Source organism: Pseudonaja textilis, chromosome 2, assembly GCF_049901715.1.
Source record: "Pseudonaja textilis isolate UNSWEBS1 chromosome 2, rPseTex1.2, whole genome shotgun sequence".
NCBI classification, from domain to species: Eukaryota; Metazoa; Chordata; class Lepidosauria; order Squamata; family Elapidae; genus Pseudonaja; species Pseudonaja textilis.
This window is the reverse complement of record NC_141991.1, coordinates 239,185,030-239,200,827: the sequence shown is the minus strand read 5'-3', so window position 1 is coordinate 239,200,827 and position 15,798 is coordinate 239,185,030. Positions and strand designations below refer to the sequence as shown.

At 40.7% G+C, this 15,798-nt stretch overlaps 1 protein-coding gene across 1 annotated transcript in view; it reads right to left on the bottom strand.

Annotated features, from left to right (window-relative positions):
• Positions 1 to 9,681, bottom strand: part of ADAMTS12 (ADAM metallopeptidase with thrombospondin type 1 motif 12) — a 164,471-nt gene extending 154,790 nt beyond the window's left edge. Inside the window, exons 1-2 of the mRNA XM_087927399.1 lie at positions 9,402 to 9,681; positions 2,592 to 2,953 (exon numbers count right to left, since the gene is read on the bottom strand). Of these exons, the coding sequence (XP_087783525.1) occupies positions 2,592 to 2,953; positions 9,402 to 9,525 (486 nt within the window). The 5' untranslated portion in view covers positions 9,526 to 9,681. The remainder of the gene's footprint in view (positions 1 to 2,591; positions 2,954 to 9,401) is intronic.
• Positions 9,682 to 15,798: the final 6,117 nt, after the last annotated feature.

Sequence of the window (15,798 nt, the reverse complement as noted above, 5' to 3'; positions counted from 1 at the left end):
ACAATTGTTAAACAAATCACTGCAGTTGTTCAATTAGTAACATGGGTTGTTGAGTGAATCTGCCTTCCCCATTGACATTGCTTGTCACATGATCACAAAATGTGATCATGTGACCTGGGAACCCAGCAACCGTCACAAATATGAGACCATTGCCAAGTATCCTTGGAGGCAAGGAATGTTGCGGGTGTCAACTCATAAAATATTTCAATTGTCTTTTTAGAGGTGCCAACAGAAAGGGAGGAGGGAAAGGGGTTTGAAAGAGCAATGCGACAGCTTGGAAATCAAAAGTGCATACCATTCATAGTTTTTCAGAGATAGTAACTAGGTGACTGAAGCTTCTGCCGTGCAAAGATCTAACTGGAGAACAGGATTGATGACTCTTCGCTATGGATGTGTCCCATTGGAGAATATGAATTATGATACACCCAGGGGGTGGGAAAAAAACAGGGTCAAGGGTGACTATGAATCATGTGTCTCAGAGTTGGCTACACCCAGGCAGTGCCGGATATGTTAATTCCCAATAAATCCTTTTGAAGTTTTGGAAGTTTGGCTCGAGATTCATGATTTAATTGGGGTAACTGCTGGAATCCTGACAGCAGGTCCCATCCCTTAGGAAGATATATCTGGCTGGATCCAGAAGAAGGGCCTTCTCCATGGTGGCTCCCTCTCTTTAGAACATCATTCCCTCAGAGATTAGACTGGCCCACACTCTTCCGGAAAGTGCTGACAAATGGTTCTGTCAGTGGGCCTGGGGAACCCAGAGTGGGATGGAACCCATTAAATGATTTGTATGAATATGTGTTGTTGCCGGGGTGGGGGATTATTATTTTCCTAATTTATTATTTTCCTATTTTTCTTTTTATTCTTTTTTTCTTTTATATTGTTTTTATATCAGTATAAGAAGCAGGGAGCAATATAAATTTTCTAAAATAAATAAATAAAATACATCTGAATTTTGTTCCCATTACCATGGGGATGCTGCAATGGCCATACGTGTGAAAAATGGTCTTACATCACTTTTTTTCAGTGCTGTTGTAAACTTCAAATGGTCAGTGAAAGAACTGTTGTAAGCTGAGGAACACCTGCATGTATGTTTCACGTGAATCTGAATGTAGTTCATAATCTATTTTAGACTTTTAGATTAGATTAGATTAGATTAGATTAGATTAGATTAGATTAGATTAACAGAGTTGGAAGGGACCTTGTGGGTCATCTAGTCCAACCCCCACCCAAGCAGGAGACCTTACACCATTTCTGACAAATGGCAGTCCAATCTCTTCTTGAAAGTCTCAAGTGATGGAGCTCCCACAACTTCAGAGGGCAGCTTCTGTTCCATTGGTTGATTGTTCTCACTGTCAGAAAGTTTCTCCTTATTTCCAGGTTGAATCTCTCCTTGTTCAGTTTCCATCATTTATTCCTTGTCTGGCCTTCGGGTGCTTTAGAAAATAGCTTGACCCCTTCCTCTCTGTGACAGCCCCTCAAATATTGGAATACTGCTATCATGACTCCCTTGGTCCTTCCCTTCACCAACCATACCCAGTTCCTGCAACCATTCATCATATGTTTTAGTCTCCAGTCCCCTAACCATCCTGGTTGCTCTTCTCTGCACACTTTCTTTCTAGAGTCTCAAAATCTTTGTTATAGTGTGGTGACCAAAACTGGATGGAGTACTCTAAGTATGGTCTTACTAAGGCTTCATAGAGTGGTATTAGTTGACTGTGTCACCTAAGGTCCCCTTATGTTAGTGCAGTCAGCTCCAAGGTCCATCAAAGACCGACCTTGATAGCTGAGGATGTAAGGAATGGTTGTCCTTGCAATTAAGTTGTGGACAAATTATGGTTTTATTGCTTTTTTTGTTTTCCCTTCCACATCTCCAATTTGCCTTCTGAAGAAACAAATGTGATGATATCCAGATGCATCTGTAGCAATGGGTTCAAATGGTAGGTGTAACGATAGGATCCAAGCTCAGCCATTTTTTAACATCTATTGCACACATTCCACACACCCAGAAATAGAGGTGCAGTTTTACTGTCATATGGCCACACTTGCCATCTTTGTTTAGGCTAGTATCCACTGCTAAAGATGCCTACTGTTGACTGATGGATGGATGGATGTCATATATTCACAATCTCAATCCTCATGACTTCTCTAATAGCGATTGAGAAACCCTTCCATAACAATTATTTACTTTATTATTTTACGTTAACTTCCTATTTCTAAATCACTCATCTCCCTCGGTGCTTTTATGAAAGTAGTGATGTTCTCTGAATTCTAAATTCTAAAGATGACTACCAGTCCACAAAGCATAACAATCCTAGAATAACAGCCATCAAGTATACATAATTGATCAGATTCCTGCACAATTCTTATGGCTTAACATAGGATGAGTTTAAAGCTGGCCTCAAGATAAAAATTTCCTACAAACCCGCAGTTATTGGTACCAGGTAACTCTTCCTATAATGCTATTTGGGTCCATTTTAAAATCAGTTTCTTTTTTTACGCATAGTTCCTAAAATTGGGCTGGTTTCAGATTATTTTCCTTTTACAGTTACAAAGAGTGATAAAGATTTCCGAATAATTCAGTCACTTACTAGCCCATTGCAAGTACTGATCGCTGCTGTTCCACTCCTGGAACCAGAATCCATGACCGTCCCAAGAAGGTGACACGATGTGTCTGTGCTCGGAGAGATCTTAGCACCAAGATAGTTGCCATAGCGCTTTTCCAGAACATAATTATTGGACAGTAATTCTCGATGAAGTGTTAATTCGAAGAAGAGATCCTTGTTTTTGTGCCTAATTTTATAATATGCTTTACTGTCTCTTCTCCTGGAGTCTCTTTTCCCTCTGAAGTTTGAAGCATGGAGATGTAAATGGTAGGAGAGAAAATGTCCGTCTCCATCAACTCTTTCTGGGCTCACCACTTGGTAATCTTGCAGCGCTTTAACAAATTGATCTGGGGAATAAAAAAAAGAGTTGAAACTTAGCTTTATTTAAAAAGTGATCACTATTAATATTAGAGTTTATTATATTTACAGTGTATAACGTTATACCATTATTTCCACGCCAAATTCAACCATTTGAACCACTGAAGCACGTTTGAGACATTGTGTTTATATCCTGCTTAAAATATATCTTTTGAAATAAATGGCCCCTTAAATTAATTGTGACCTGATTTCAATAGGTCGATGGTAAATGAGATCCTTCTCCTCAATGCTTCTAATAATAGCCATATGACAGATTCTAAGTGAGATCAGTTAGTTGTGAAGCAAGCTTGTTTTTACTTTTAAATGTCCAACGTTTTCAGAAAATCCTAATTTATTATCGGTCCGTGAGTCAAGGAATTCTGATTGATGGGATCCAGAAGAACCTTATCTGCTGTAACACCAGCCCTCTGGAACATCCCGCCCCCAAGAGTGGGATTTGCCTCCACCCTCCTATCCTTCCGAAAGGCCTGAAGACCTAGCTCTGCCAATTGGCCTGAGAACCAAATGGGAGAGTTCCACATTGGAGGTGGCTATTGGACTAATTAGCTGACCACACCTCCCACCTGCGTTTTGTGTTCCCGTTCCACCCATCCTCTTTAATTGCATATTATTGTACAAGAGCCATGATGGTGCAGTGGTTAGAATGCAGTACTGCAGGCTAATTCTGCCGACTGCCAGCAGTCCGATTCTGACCAGCTCAAGGTTGACTGAGCCTTCCATCCTTCCGAGGTCAATAAAATGAGGACCCAAATTGTTGGGCCAATATGCTGACTCTGTAAACGGCTTAGAGAGGGCTGTAAAAGCACTGTGAAGCAGGATATTAGTCTAGTGCTATTGTTAACTTCCATTTTTTTTATTTTTGTTTTATTCCTTTGCTATTGTTAATGTTTATATGTTTTGTCATTTTTTTTCCCCCTGCTTTATTGTTATAAGCTGCCCAGAATAGTCTCAGGGCAAGATGAGAAGCAAATAAATTTAATAAACAGATAAATACATAAATTATGGATCTAATCTGGGTGGGATACAAATAGTTTTACTTCTGGTTCTGTGGGCATGGCTAAGTGGGAGTGGCTAGGTGGGAGTGGCCATGTGACTGGGTAGGCGTGGCTTCTTTTTTCTTCAGCGACCCCTCCCCCGCGCTCTGTTTTTGTTTTGTTTTTTGCCTCCTAGGCCTCAGGAAACCTCCTGGGTAAATCAGTAAGACAGCGAAGGGGATCCCAACACAGCTGATCATCGGAACAGCTGATGTCAGGAGGAAAAAAAGAAATACCATAAGGACTGACTGGGTGGGGACGGGAAGGGAGGGGTGAGTGGAGAGGAGTGGGGCCAGCCAGGGACACAATTTGCCAGTTCTCCAAACTGTGCAGAATTGTAACAACCGGTTCTATTGAACTGGTAAAATCCCACCCCTGGATCTAATCAGTATCATAAAGATTAGCTTTTTATTCTTCAGTTTTAGCATAGTTTCTTCATTTGTCTGGAATTAATCTCCAAGAAATATTTCATTCTTTAAGGTCAGCTAACCTCATCTTATGATCCTCCAGATAATAGAGCTACAGCTTCCAAAATTTCTTGCCAACATATCTGGAGGACAAGCCAAGCTTTGTAATAGTTTGTGTTTTACTTTCCACTTTAATGATTTTTTAATTGGCATAATGAATTCTTAAACTGTTTTTATTTTCTACATTACTTAAAGGACAATATGAACAACACATAGGACAAGCTGAAACTCTTGGGGTCGTCATGAGAATATTTTGTTCCTATGTTTCATTTCAAATATATAAATAAAATATTTTCATGATGATCCCATAAAGTTCAGCTTGTCCTCTTCAAGTAGTTTGTTTTGACGAATTGCATCTAAAATATTCTTCACATAATTTACTCTTATGTAGTTCGTGCTATCTTTCTAACAAATGGTAGCACCTAGTTGGCCTTGAATGATCTCACTAATGTAATCAGGGTTCTATTTGTATAATATTTCAGTGACAAACTACACTGTGAAAGTGCAGAACTAGACTGAGAAATAAAAATAAATGCTCCAAACAAGGCAGTGACTTAGGGTTGTGCCTGTGAAATCACCAGGGGTTGAGATCAGCTCCAAGATGAATAGTGGATGCTAATCAAAAGAATGTCAATCAGTCAGTATACTCAAACCTTTTTTTAGCTGAGATATTCTTAAATCATCTTGAGTACTTACTATCCAAACTAGAAGAAATGGAGAAAGGAATCTGACCAATGGAGTATAGCAACATTTGCAGCCATGAGACTAGGAATAGCCCAGTTATGGCAAAGAAGACAAGCTCAAGCTATCTAATAATTCTCCTTTCCTGTCACGTTAATAGCCCATCTTTCATTTTCTCCATAAATATGCTCCATAAAGATGAGTCTCTCCTTCCATTTTCTTATATCTAATCCCACTTGCAATGTGATGACCTGGGGCGTGGCACAAAGGCAACACACTTAAATAAGCAAGAAGAGTCCCTTTAATTATCTCCAACTTTGTCCCCCAAGGTCCAGGTTATCTTCGGCTAGAGACAAACTCTCTCAGGAACAGCCTTTAAGTGGAGAAAATTCAGTCCGAAAACAAAGTATCTACAAACTGTAACTAAAAATCCAAACAAATCATGCTGCAGTAATTAACTTGACAGGGCAGGAGAAGGAATGGCAGACTTGAAAGCGCAGCCAAACACACACAGTTGGGAAGACTCCAGGAATCCAGATAAACCTTGGACAATACCAAATAATTCACGATTTGCATCCAACAACTTGCTATGCGCAGCTTCCCTTTTTAAACACTGAGTTCCCAGCTGCAGCTAATGAAGGGAATCAGGGCCCTTCCTCCCCCGTAAGCCACGCAATTCATGTTGCTCCCACCTCTGTTCCACCCTGTGTGCCCTAGGATGGGTGGCCCTGGGTCTTCCTCTGAATTACCTCTGCCTTGCTCTACCTCTCCCCTGTTCTGTTCTGGTTTGGCACTCAGTGCCGGAAAGGTTCGCCATCACTATTTTAGGTCATCTAGCCCAAGCAGGAGACCCTACACCATTTCTGACACATGGGAATCCAATCTCTTAGGTGATCGTATGACCCCAGGATGCTGCAACCATCATAAATATGAGTCAGTTGCCAAGCATCCAACTTTTGACCAAGTGTGAAAAACAGTAATCAGTCACTTTTTTCAGTGCTGTTGTAACTTTGAACGGTCAGTCATTAAATGAACTGTTGTAAGATGAGGAGTACCTGCATTTCCCCTGCAAGAGAACAAACCAGTAACGGGATCAATACAAGGAAAGATCCTTTAGCATTATAAACGGGCAAACTTCAAACTTACTATTATTAACAAAAGCAGGTAACGATGTCCTGGTTTATTTGCCCTGTCTGGTCACCCTTTAAAGCTTGAATCTAATTAAGTTAGAGAATATGTCGAATTACAGCCATGTTAACAAGGTGAGGCTTCCGCCGGGGAATTAATGCCTTTTCCCATTCTCCTATTGAAATCAGAACAGAAGGAACAAAATGTCTTTATTTCTTAACGTGACCTAGTTTTGCGCTGGTTACGTTATGATGAAAAACTCGAATCTGAAGAGGGACAATTGGATCATTAAGGTATTATCACAGGTCCTTGACAACCACAAGTGAGCCCAAAATTTATGTTGCTAAGTGAGACATCTGTTAAGTGAGTTTTGCCCCATTTTATGACTTTTCTTGCCACCATAGTTAGGTAGCAGGTGAATCATTGTAGTTGTTTAAGTTAGTAACATGGTTATTACACGAATATGCTTTCCCCATTGACTTTGCTTGTCAGAAGGTCACTAAAAGTGATCACATGACTCCATCATAAATAGGAGCAGTTGCCAAGCATCTGGATTTTGATCCCGTGATCATAGGGATCCTGCAATGGTTATAAGTCACGTTTTTAGTCATGGGTTAGGAGCCATGGTACAGTGGTGGGATTCAAATATTTTTACCACCAGTTTGGTGGCTGTGGCTTGGTGGGTACACTTTGCGTGCACGCACACACTATGTGTGTGCGTGCACCAAAAGCGCACTTGGCGCAGGCACAGAGGCATTCTAACTCACCTCCTGCAAGACTGCAAGACTCTTCTGTGTCGTGCAAAGCAGCTGCGCTTCAAATTCAGAGGATAAAGGTGAGTATGGGAGCCCAGGCAGGTGGGTGGGCCTAACAGAGAGCGGTGGAGAGAACCGGTTCGGTCTCTGCTGCTCATCGCCGCTACCGGCTCAGCAGAACCGAGCCAAACCAGTAGAATACCACCATTGCCGTGATAGTACAGTGGTTAGAATGCAGTCTTGCAGGCTAATTCTGATGACTGTCTATGGTTCGATTCTGACCAGCTCAAGGTTGACTCAGCCTTCCATCCTTCCAAGGTGGGTAAAAGGAGGAGTCAGATTGTTGGGGGCAATAGGCTGATTCTGTAAACCACTTAGAGAGGGCTATAAAGCGGTATATAAATCTAAGTGCTATTGCTATCACTATTTTCAGTGTTGTTGTAACTTTGAACAGTCACTAAATGAATTGTTGTAAATCAAGGATTACCTGTACAAAACTCAAGAAACAGAGTGATCCTTGCAGATGATTCTTAACAGAATCAAATCCATTAAAATGTGCAACATCTCTTACCCAGAAGTGGAAAGAGAAAGAAATTCCTAGTGAAGGTAAAGTAATAAATAAAATTTTGACTTGCGCTGAAATGGATAGGCTAACACTAGAGATGAAAAATAAAGATGAATCAGAATATTATGGAATTTGGCATGGATTTTACTATTGGTGGAGACAGAAAGGAAGGGTTCAAGATTGAAAAGAATTGTTAAGAGGACATCTGTGATCATGAGACTTAAATAACACTAAGAGTGTTGGAAGATATAAATAAGGATGAATACCGTATTTCCCCATGTATAAGCACCCCTTTGTATAAGCCACCCCCAATTTTTGGACTGTGAAGTTTTGAAAAAATATTTTATTAGAGAAACAAGTTATGAAGAAAGAAAATTTACAAAGAAACAAAATTCGACGCGTCTAGATCTACAACCGGTCATGACGCCTAAAGCGGTGCGGCGACGCTAGCACCCACGCATCGGAACGAGTAGGGCACGAAGCATTCAGGCCAATGCCTAGCGTATGCATTTCTATCGCATACCGCACTCGTAATCGTATCATCACGTACAATTTTTACAAAAGTATAGCATACTGCTGGAAAACCAGTTTATTCCTACTTTATTATTTTATGCATTTTTCACGTATAAAAAGTGTACCTGCTTTGTATATGCCACCCCTACTTTTTGGGCTTGAAAATTTTGGAAAAAAGGTGGCTTATACATGGGGAAATACGGTAAATGTATATATGTGTGTGTATATATGTATAAATATATATAAGATTTATATTCTATTATATTTCACTACAATGATGACCAAAACTTATGTCAAAACGACTCCACTAAGTTCAGTGTTTTTGAATTGTTATGTTTAATTTAAAAACTTATATATTAAAAAAGTGTGCAACATCTCCAGAACACCTGACTATCAAACATGCTGTTCAAATTGTACAATCAACAGCTGTGAAAATATCAACAAACCCCATCAGTATATTAAGTGTAATTCCCACAGGCTTGCAAATGGGGGTCCCAAAATGTCAAAACAATTCCTTGTTCATGCAAAACGTCTATGAACAATAAACAGCTTTCATGTGGTAGCTTTCCAGAATTTGTGCAACTTATAGACCTCATCCCAGTAAAACTGTTTCTTGTAGCTGAAATTGGAAGACAAAGCCCTTTTCTTCATTATTACTTTTTTCCTTGAGTCAGACACTTTAAAAAAAAAAAACCAATGAATCAACTGCTCAAACTCAGTCTGCGTTAAAGAAAACTGCAACTGGAAAAACAGAGTTGTTCAAAATCCCATTCAGAGTGGTTTCTGGAGCGAAGCTGGTTTTTCTAAGGAAAACGAGCATTTCATATTTTATTTTTATTTTATTTTTTGTAATTTCAGCTTAGAAACTTAGCTGCAAGGAGGATGGGTGATAATGATTGCAATTTCGACCAAGCCCCAATTTTGTAGGATTTGTGAATGTCTCTGCGGTTTAAATCGTCTGGAATATTTCTGCCTTCCCTTAACGAGCTGAGGTGGGCAGTGATTGGTTTGGTTTGGTTTGGTTTGGTTGTTGGTTTTTTTACAGGAGAAGAAAAACGTTACAGATGATATACAATAAATCCAGAAATAAATCGAAAGAGCAATTCGGAGGAGGAGAAACTTTACCCACTTACTTGCTGAGGGAAGTCCTTTCGTTTTGCAAACTTAAGGTTCAGAGTGCAGGAATGTGGAAGAAAAGATGCCCCATTTTCCTGCGCTTTAGGCAGCCAAGTTATTGTAATTTAAAAAACAAAACAGAACAAAAAGCTACTGACCTTGCTTCTGGTCTGGGAAGACAAATCTCCCGGGTGGATTTCTAGCATAGCAAAATGCCTGGATATTAAGGAGGTGAACCCAAAAGGAAAAGTTTGCAATCCACGTTCTTGGGATACATGGCATGTTTTGGATGATGCAGGAAACCCAAACGGTCCTTTCTTTATTTAAAAAAGAAATGCCGAAGTATGGTAGTAGAAGGGGAAGGAAGGCACCCAGTCACATTGTATAGCCAAGGACGGTGAAAATTAATGCTCAAAGGAGGAGGGAAAAAAAGGGGGGAGGGAGGAGAGAAGGATCTGTTCTTAAAAAGAAAAGACGGAGCTGGGTTATTTGCTTTTTTTTTTTTTCCTGGCAGGGGGAGTGATTAGAAGTCTTGGTGTCTGATTTCGGGGGAGAAGGAGGGCCTAAGAGGCAGCTCACACACATGTGGCAGAATGCAGGGCTGCTGGACCAAACAAGGAAAAGAAACCCACCCATCGCATTTTAACCCCTCTTCTAAGGCAAGGGGCATCCAACCTTGGCAACTTTAAGACCAGTGGACTTCAACTCCCAGAATTCCCCAGCCAGCTATGCTGGCTGGGGATTTCTGGGAGTTGAAGTCCACAAGTTTTATCGCCAAGGTTTGGCGCGCATTTTTGGGGAATGTTTCCTCCTGACTAAAATCCGAAGCGTCACAGAAACACAGAGTTAGGAAGGCTGTGGAGTTTCCTCAGAATAAACATCAAGCCCCACAAAGGGGGCCTGGTTTCACTCCCAAATTGTTGCGCCTGCTTAGGAGAATACTTTTCTTATCCTTTAACCATAATACTCCTTCCTGTAATTTATTTATTTTGTGCCTTGTACTCAGGAAAAGTCATGGGCACTGGAGTCCTGGGTGCTTCCGGAGCTTGGATGTTTCCTTGCAGTCGTTTATTTGTATTTATTTTCGTTTTATCCCGCCTTTATTGTTTTGGTTTTTTAAAATAAATGACTCAAGGGGGCAAAAAAATAAATAAATAAATCAAAGAGTCTTTCCTTCTTCTATTTTACCCCCAACAAAAGCCCTGTGGGGTGGGTTGGGCTGAGAGAGCAATGACTGGCCCAAAGTCACCCAGCAGACTTTCATGCCCAAAGTGGAACTAGAGGGTTAATGTCATTGCCCAGAAGATCATTGGTTGCCCCTCTCCCCTCTTTGGAAGAGCTTTATAGCTCCTGCTTTCTTAAGACAGTTCAAAACATTCTCCAAGATCCATCTCATCCTGGGAACCCTTTTTTTTTTTTAACTATTACCATCTGGCAGACGGTACAGAATAATTAAAAACATGGACAAATAGACTGAAAAACAGCTTCTATCCCAGGGCAGTAACTCTATTGAATTCTACTGTATAGTGCAATATTAATGCAATATCAAGGCTTTTCAATTCAATGTGTGGAGGGTGAAGGATATGTGTTTGTGTTTATTTTCACGGTCATGATGTGCACTGAAGATGGTGTTTGATTTCGTTGTACGAGGTGCAATGACAATAAAGTAAACTAAATTAAACTCTCAGTCTCCTAGTGATTGGCCCAAAGTCACACAGTCAGCTTTCATGCTTAAGGCAGGACTAGAACTCACAGTTGTCTGTTTCTAGTCGGCTACCTTAGCAACTACTAGATCTAGTTAGGTAATGATTTCATTACCCAACCAGACAACATCAGTGTGAGTTTACTGCCAATTGATATGCATTCGGTTACCCTGCCAGGCAGTGGTGGGATTCAATTTTATTTTACTACCGGTTCTGTGAGCGTGGCTTGGTGGGCATGGTAAGGGAAAGATACTGTAAAATCTCACAGTTGGTGTGAGCTTAAATGGACTCCGGAGGATGGTAGAGGACAGGAAGGCCTGGAGAAACATTGTCCATGGGCTTACCGAACCGGTTGTTATACCGGTTGAATCCAGAAGTGGTATTCAGCAGATTCTGACCAGTTCTGGAGAACTGATAGCAGAAATTTTGAGTCGTTCAGAGAACTGGCAAATACCACCTCTGACTGACCATGCCCACATCTATTCTCTGCCTCATGAGTCCCAGCTGATTGGCTGGGTCTTCTTTTGCATAGGAGAACAGAGCTGGAAAGCAGGTTAGTGGGGTGAGGAGGGAATGGGGTTTTGCAGTAATCTTCCCCCAGGAGTGGGGAGGGAATGGAGAGTTTACAGTATCCTTCCCCTGCCATGCCCACCAAGCCAAGCCAATCACACCCACAGAACCGGTAGTAAACAATTTTGAATCCCACCACTGGTTGAATCGCACCCCTGCGATAAAGATAAAGATATTATATAGCTTTCCATTAGTACAGTATGTCTGTGAAAGTGTACAAACACATACCCAAAAAATGACCTTCTACAACTCTGTTCATGGCAGGAGAAAAAACAGAGCACAAAGTCAAGCTAAATTTCCTGCTATAAATCATTCATAGTATCTAATAAGCCTCTATCGTTTTCATAGACATTTAAGGACTCAAACCAAGAACTAATGGGATTAAAACAAGTTGATAGCAGTCCCTGTGGGCCAGTCTTGTTGAATTTCTGTCCAGAATTGTTAACAAGCAGCTTGGGACCTTGCCTACAAAACTAATCTCTTTGCTTTTTTATACCTTTGCCTATTTTCAGTGACTACTGACTTTATAATATAACAGAAATGTCTTCTTTCTGCTGTGCCGATTCTTAATTAGGCTGAGATAAAAGCAAGCTTACAGTGAAAATTGGGACATTTTTAAATGAAAGGGAAGTCTGGGACATTCCTGCATGGTGGAGAGTGCCAATGAAATGTGGCACTTCTTACATTGACAAGAGTTCTAGACTAGCATTTACTTCCATCTGCTCCTTTTCCTAATTCTGAGATGAGCACAGAGAACCACCGGCCATCCAAATGGCTATTCCAGTACTGACTGTGTTGCTCACCAAGCCACGCCCACAGACTTGGTATTCAGCAGGTTCTGACCAGTTTTGGAGAACCGGTAGCAGAAATTTTGAGTAATTCAGAGAATCGACAAATACCACTTCTGACTGACCACACCCACATCTATTCTCTGCCTCCTGAGTCCCAGCTGATTGGCTGGGTCTTCTTTGGTTGCCCTGCACAGGAGAACGGGGCTGGAAAGCAGGTTAGCGGGATGGGGAGGGAATGGGATTTTGCAGTAACCTTCTCCTTGGAGTGGGGAGGGAATGGAGATTTTATGGCATCCTTCCCACCATGCCCATCCACCCATGCCCACCAAGTCATGCCCACCAAGCCAGGCCCACCAATCCACACCATGCCCACCAAGCCACGCCCACAGACCTGGTAGTAAAAAATTTTGAATCCCATCACTGCCATGTTGGCTATTGTTATCATATTCCGAACAATTGATTTGGAACTGTTTTCAGATGAACGGGATGGTTTTTATTTATCTAATTTAGCACATGGCATTGAAGAAGTCATGCAATAACCAGTAGATGAGCGTAAGTTTAAATAAAACATCGGCAAATCTATACATACAAGGTATGTAGACAATACAATATATGAGATAAAATATTAAAATAAAACCCTAATAATGATTTATGAGGCCATAGAGCAAGGGTGTCAAACTGGTGGGCCAGATGCATCACACACAGGCCACGCCCACCCCAGTTCCATGAAAGGGAAAATCTTTGTGATATGTCACATGATGGCAATGTGATACCACAAGTTTGTCATAGAGTCACAATGGGATAGACATGTGACACATAGGGTATGAAGGGTAGACTATCTCTGTGATGGTATACCCTAGACAATGTTCTGTCTTAACAGAGTGACTAAAAGTCTACACACACCGCAGCTGAATTGGTTTATTGCATCCCTCAAGGTCAAAATCTACACAGGAAGCAATCGGACTGTTTAACAGACAAATTCAGACATAAGTAATGTGTCCTTGTAGCTCATTGCAACCTGTGGCAAGTTTTATCAGAACATTCCCATAGCAACCCCTGATTCTCAAGATGCAATTTTATCTCCTAACTAAAATCATTGTTCTCTGTAGATAACAGAAATTAACCTGAAATCTATTACATTATTACTTATGAATATGTATGCATGAGCTATTTTCCTTTCCTTTCTGAACTGTATAAATATGAGTGCCTTTCTTTGTTTTCAAAGGTGTGTCTCCTACTATTCGTTTGGGGAAAAAATCTCTCCAGTAGTACTGTCTAATAAATCACTGCCGTGGGTCTTGATTACTTGCTCTGGGTCCTGGATTTTGATTCCATACTTGGGATAAAAAGCAGAGCCAGTTATATTTCTAATCCTAGTTTATTAAAGGCTGCCTTATTCGGTTTTAGGGAGGCTTTGTACTGCTAATATAGTCAGACAGTTTTTGAAATCGAAAGCCAGTGGGAATCATGGCTGACACAAAATCTAATTATGAGTTAAGCTTGCTCCTACTTTACACTACAGCAGAAGTAAATGTAGTCCTCCAGATGTTTTACTACAACACTCAGGAGCCACAGCTAGCACAGCCAGTAGGAAAGGATTTTGAACCCGGAAGGATCATATTTCAGAAAGTATAGTAGCTTTACTGTTATAAAAAACATCAGTTATAATATTCTTTCCTGCACAATTTCTAAAGTTATGGCAGTCCCTTGTTTGTTTACATCTGGCCAAAACCTTATACTGATGGATGAAACAATTTTCTTTGATATTTAGTCATATTGGCTTGATAAGCATGGAGACAGGGGTGCGATTCAAATTTCTTAACAACTGGTTCTGTGGGCGTGGCCTAATTTGTGGGTGTAGCTTGGTGGTCATGTGACTGGGTGGGCATGGCTTACTGACTGGGCATGGCTTGGTGGTCATGTGACTGGCTGGGTGTGGCTTGTATGTAAATATTATAAATATTTATATAAATATTGAATTTTTTATTTAAAAAAGAGCAACTTTTACCCAAAATCAGGCAAAGCAGGCAGGAAGTTTGAGTTGCTCACAGAATCACAGAATCACTTAGAGATCTATGTTTCTGCCATCTGCTACCTGAGTCTGTCACATAAAATTTGCTTGCAAGCAAACTCATAAAATTAACTCACAACACACCATGTATGTAAATATTGAATTTTTTATTTTAAAAAAGAGCAACTTTTACCCAAAATCAGGCAAAGCAAGCAGGCAGATTGAGTTATCCCCAGAACCACAGATTCACTTAGAGATCTATGATTCTGCAATCTGCTACCTGAGTCTGCACTGAAAAATAGAAGCCTCAGTCTTAAGGAAGGTTCAGCTCTGCTTTTAGATTAGCTAGAAAGCAAGAAAGCCAACGATTTCCTGCTTTCTAGCTAATCTAAATCTTCCAGCACAGCAGAACAGCTGATGGTTGGGAGACAAAAAAGGAAAAATAGTAATTTACCAAATGCAGGCAAGTTTGATGGCACACATGCCAGGTAAGGAGTGAGTAGGTGGGGAAGGGAGGGGCCAGCCAGTGGCGCCGGTTCTCCGAACTGGGCAGAACCAGGTAGAATCCCACCCCTGCTTGGAGACATAATTTAGATGAATGTGGGCATTTGAGATCAGGAATGGAAAGATAAAGTGATTTGTTCAACAGCAATATTGTAGTTATGAAGGTCTTTCCGTAACTGAGTGTTTTACAAACCTGAAACTTCAGAAGAACAATTTTCTTTCCAGGCATCACAGGAAGAACCAGATTTTTTTTCCCTACATCCCTTTTTAATAACTCCAGATTTCAGCAAAAGCTGCTTTCCACATGATCTAAGCGAGCTGTTGCTTCTCTTCCCACAGGAAGAGATAAAAGAAAACTGGGGTACATTTCCTTTGAAACTCTTCCAACCCAGAGAAGTTCTCTCCACGCAGATTACCATCATTTGAAACATGTTCAAAGATGCAGATTAAACAATTGTTTTGAGGGCAATGAAAGACAAACAGGCCAACCACAATGGTCTTGTTATGGCAGTCTTCCCTTCCAGATAAGGAAAAAACACAACTGACAAGCTGAGTGGGGATGATGTATCTGCAGGCCCTTAGGGTAGAGAAAGTGCTGGAGATTTAAACTGGAGAAGCCTTGTTAGAAGAGGGGCTCCAGAGCATATACAATGTTCTGAAAGAATCAAGAGTAATTAAGTGGCAGTAGGTGCCATTCAAAAAGAAAAACGTTACTAAGAGTTCAGGTTTAGCCCAGCTGTGTGTGCTTGCTAACAGACATCCATTATATTTGAGATGAAAAGTAGATTAAGAAATTCATAGGAAAGGAAAGACTTTTTTATCTCTCTTAAACAGATATTTATTTAAAGACATAGTGGGAATTAGACACAGGGAAGACTGTTCCCCTTCTTGATTTCTCACCAGTTGTCCTAGTGTTCAAAATATCCCCCACAGGAGCCTCCAGAATCTTTACAAGTATGATTTACTAGGAAAGAAA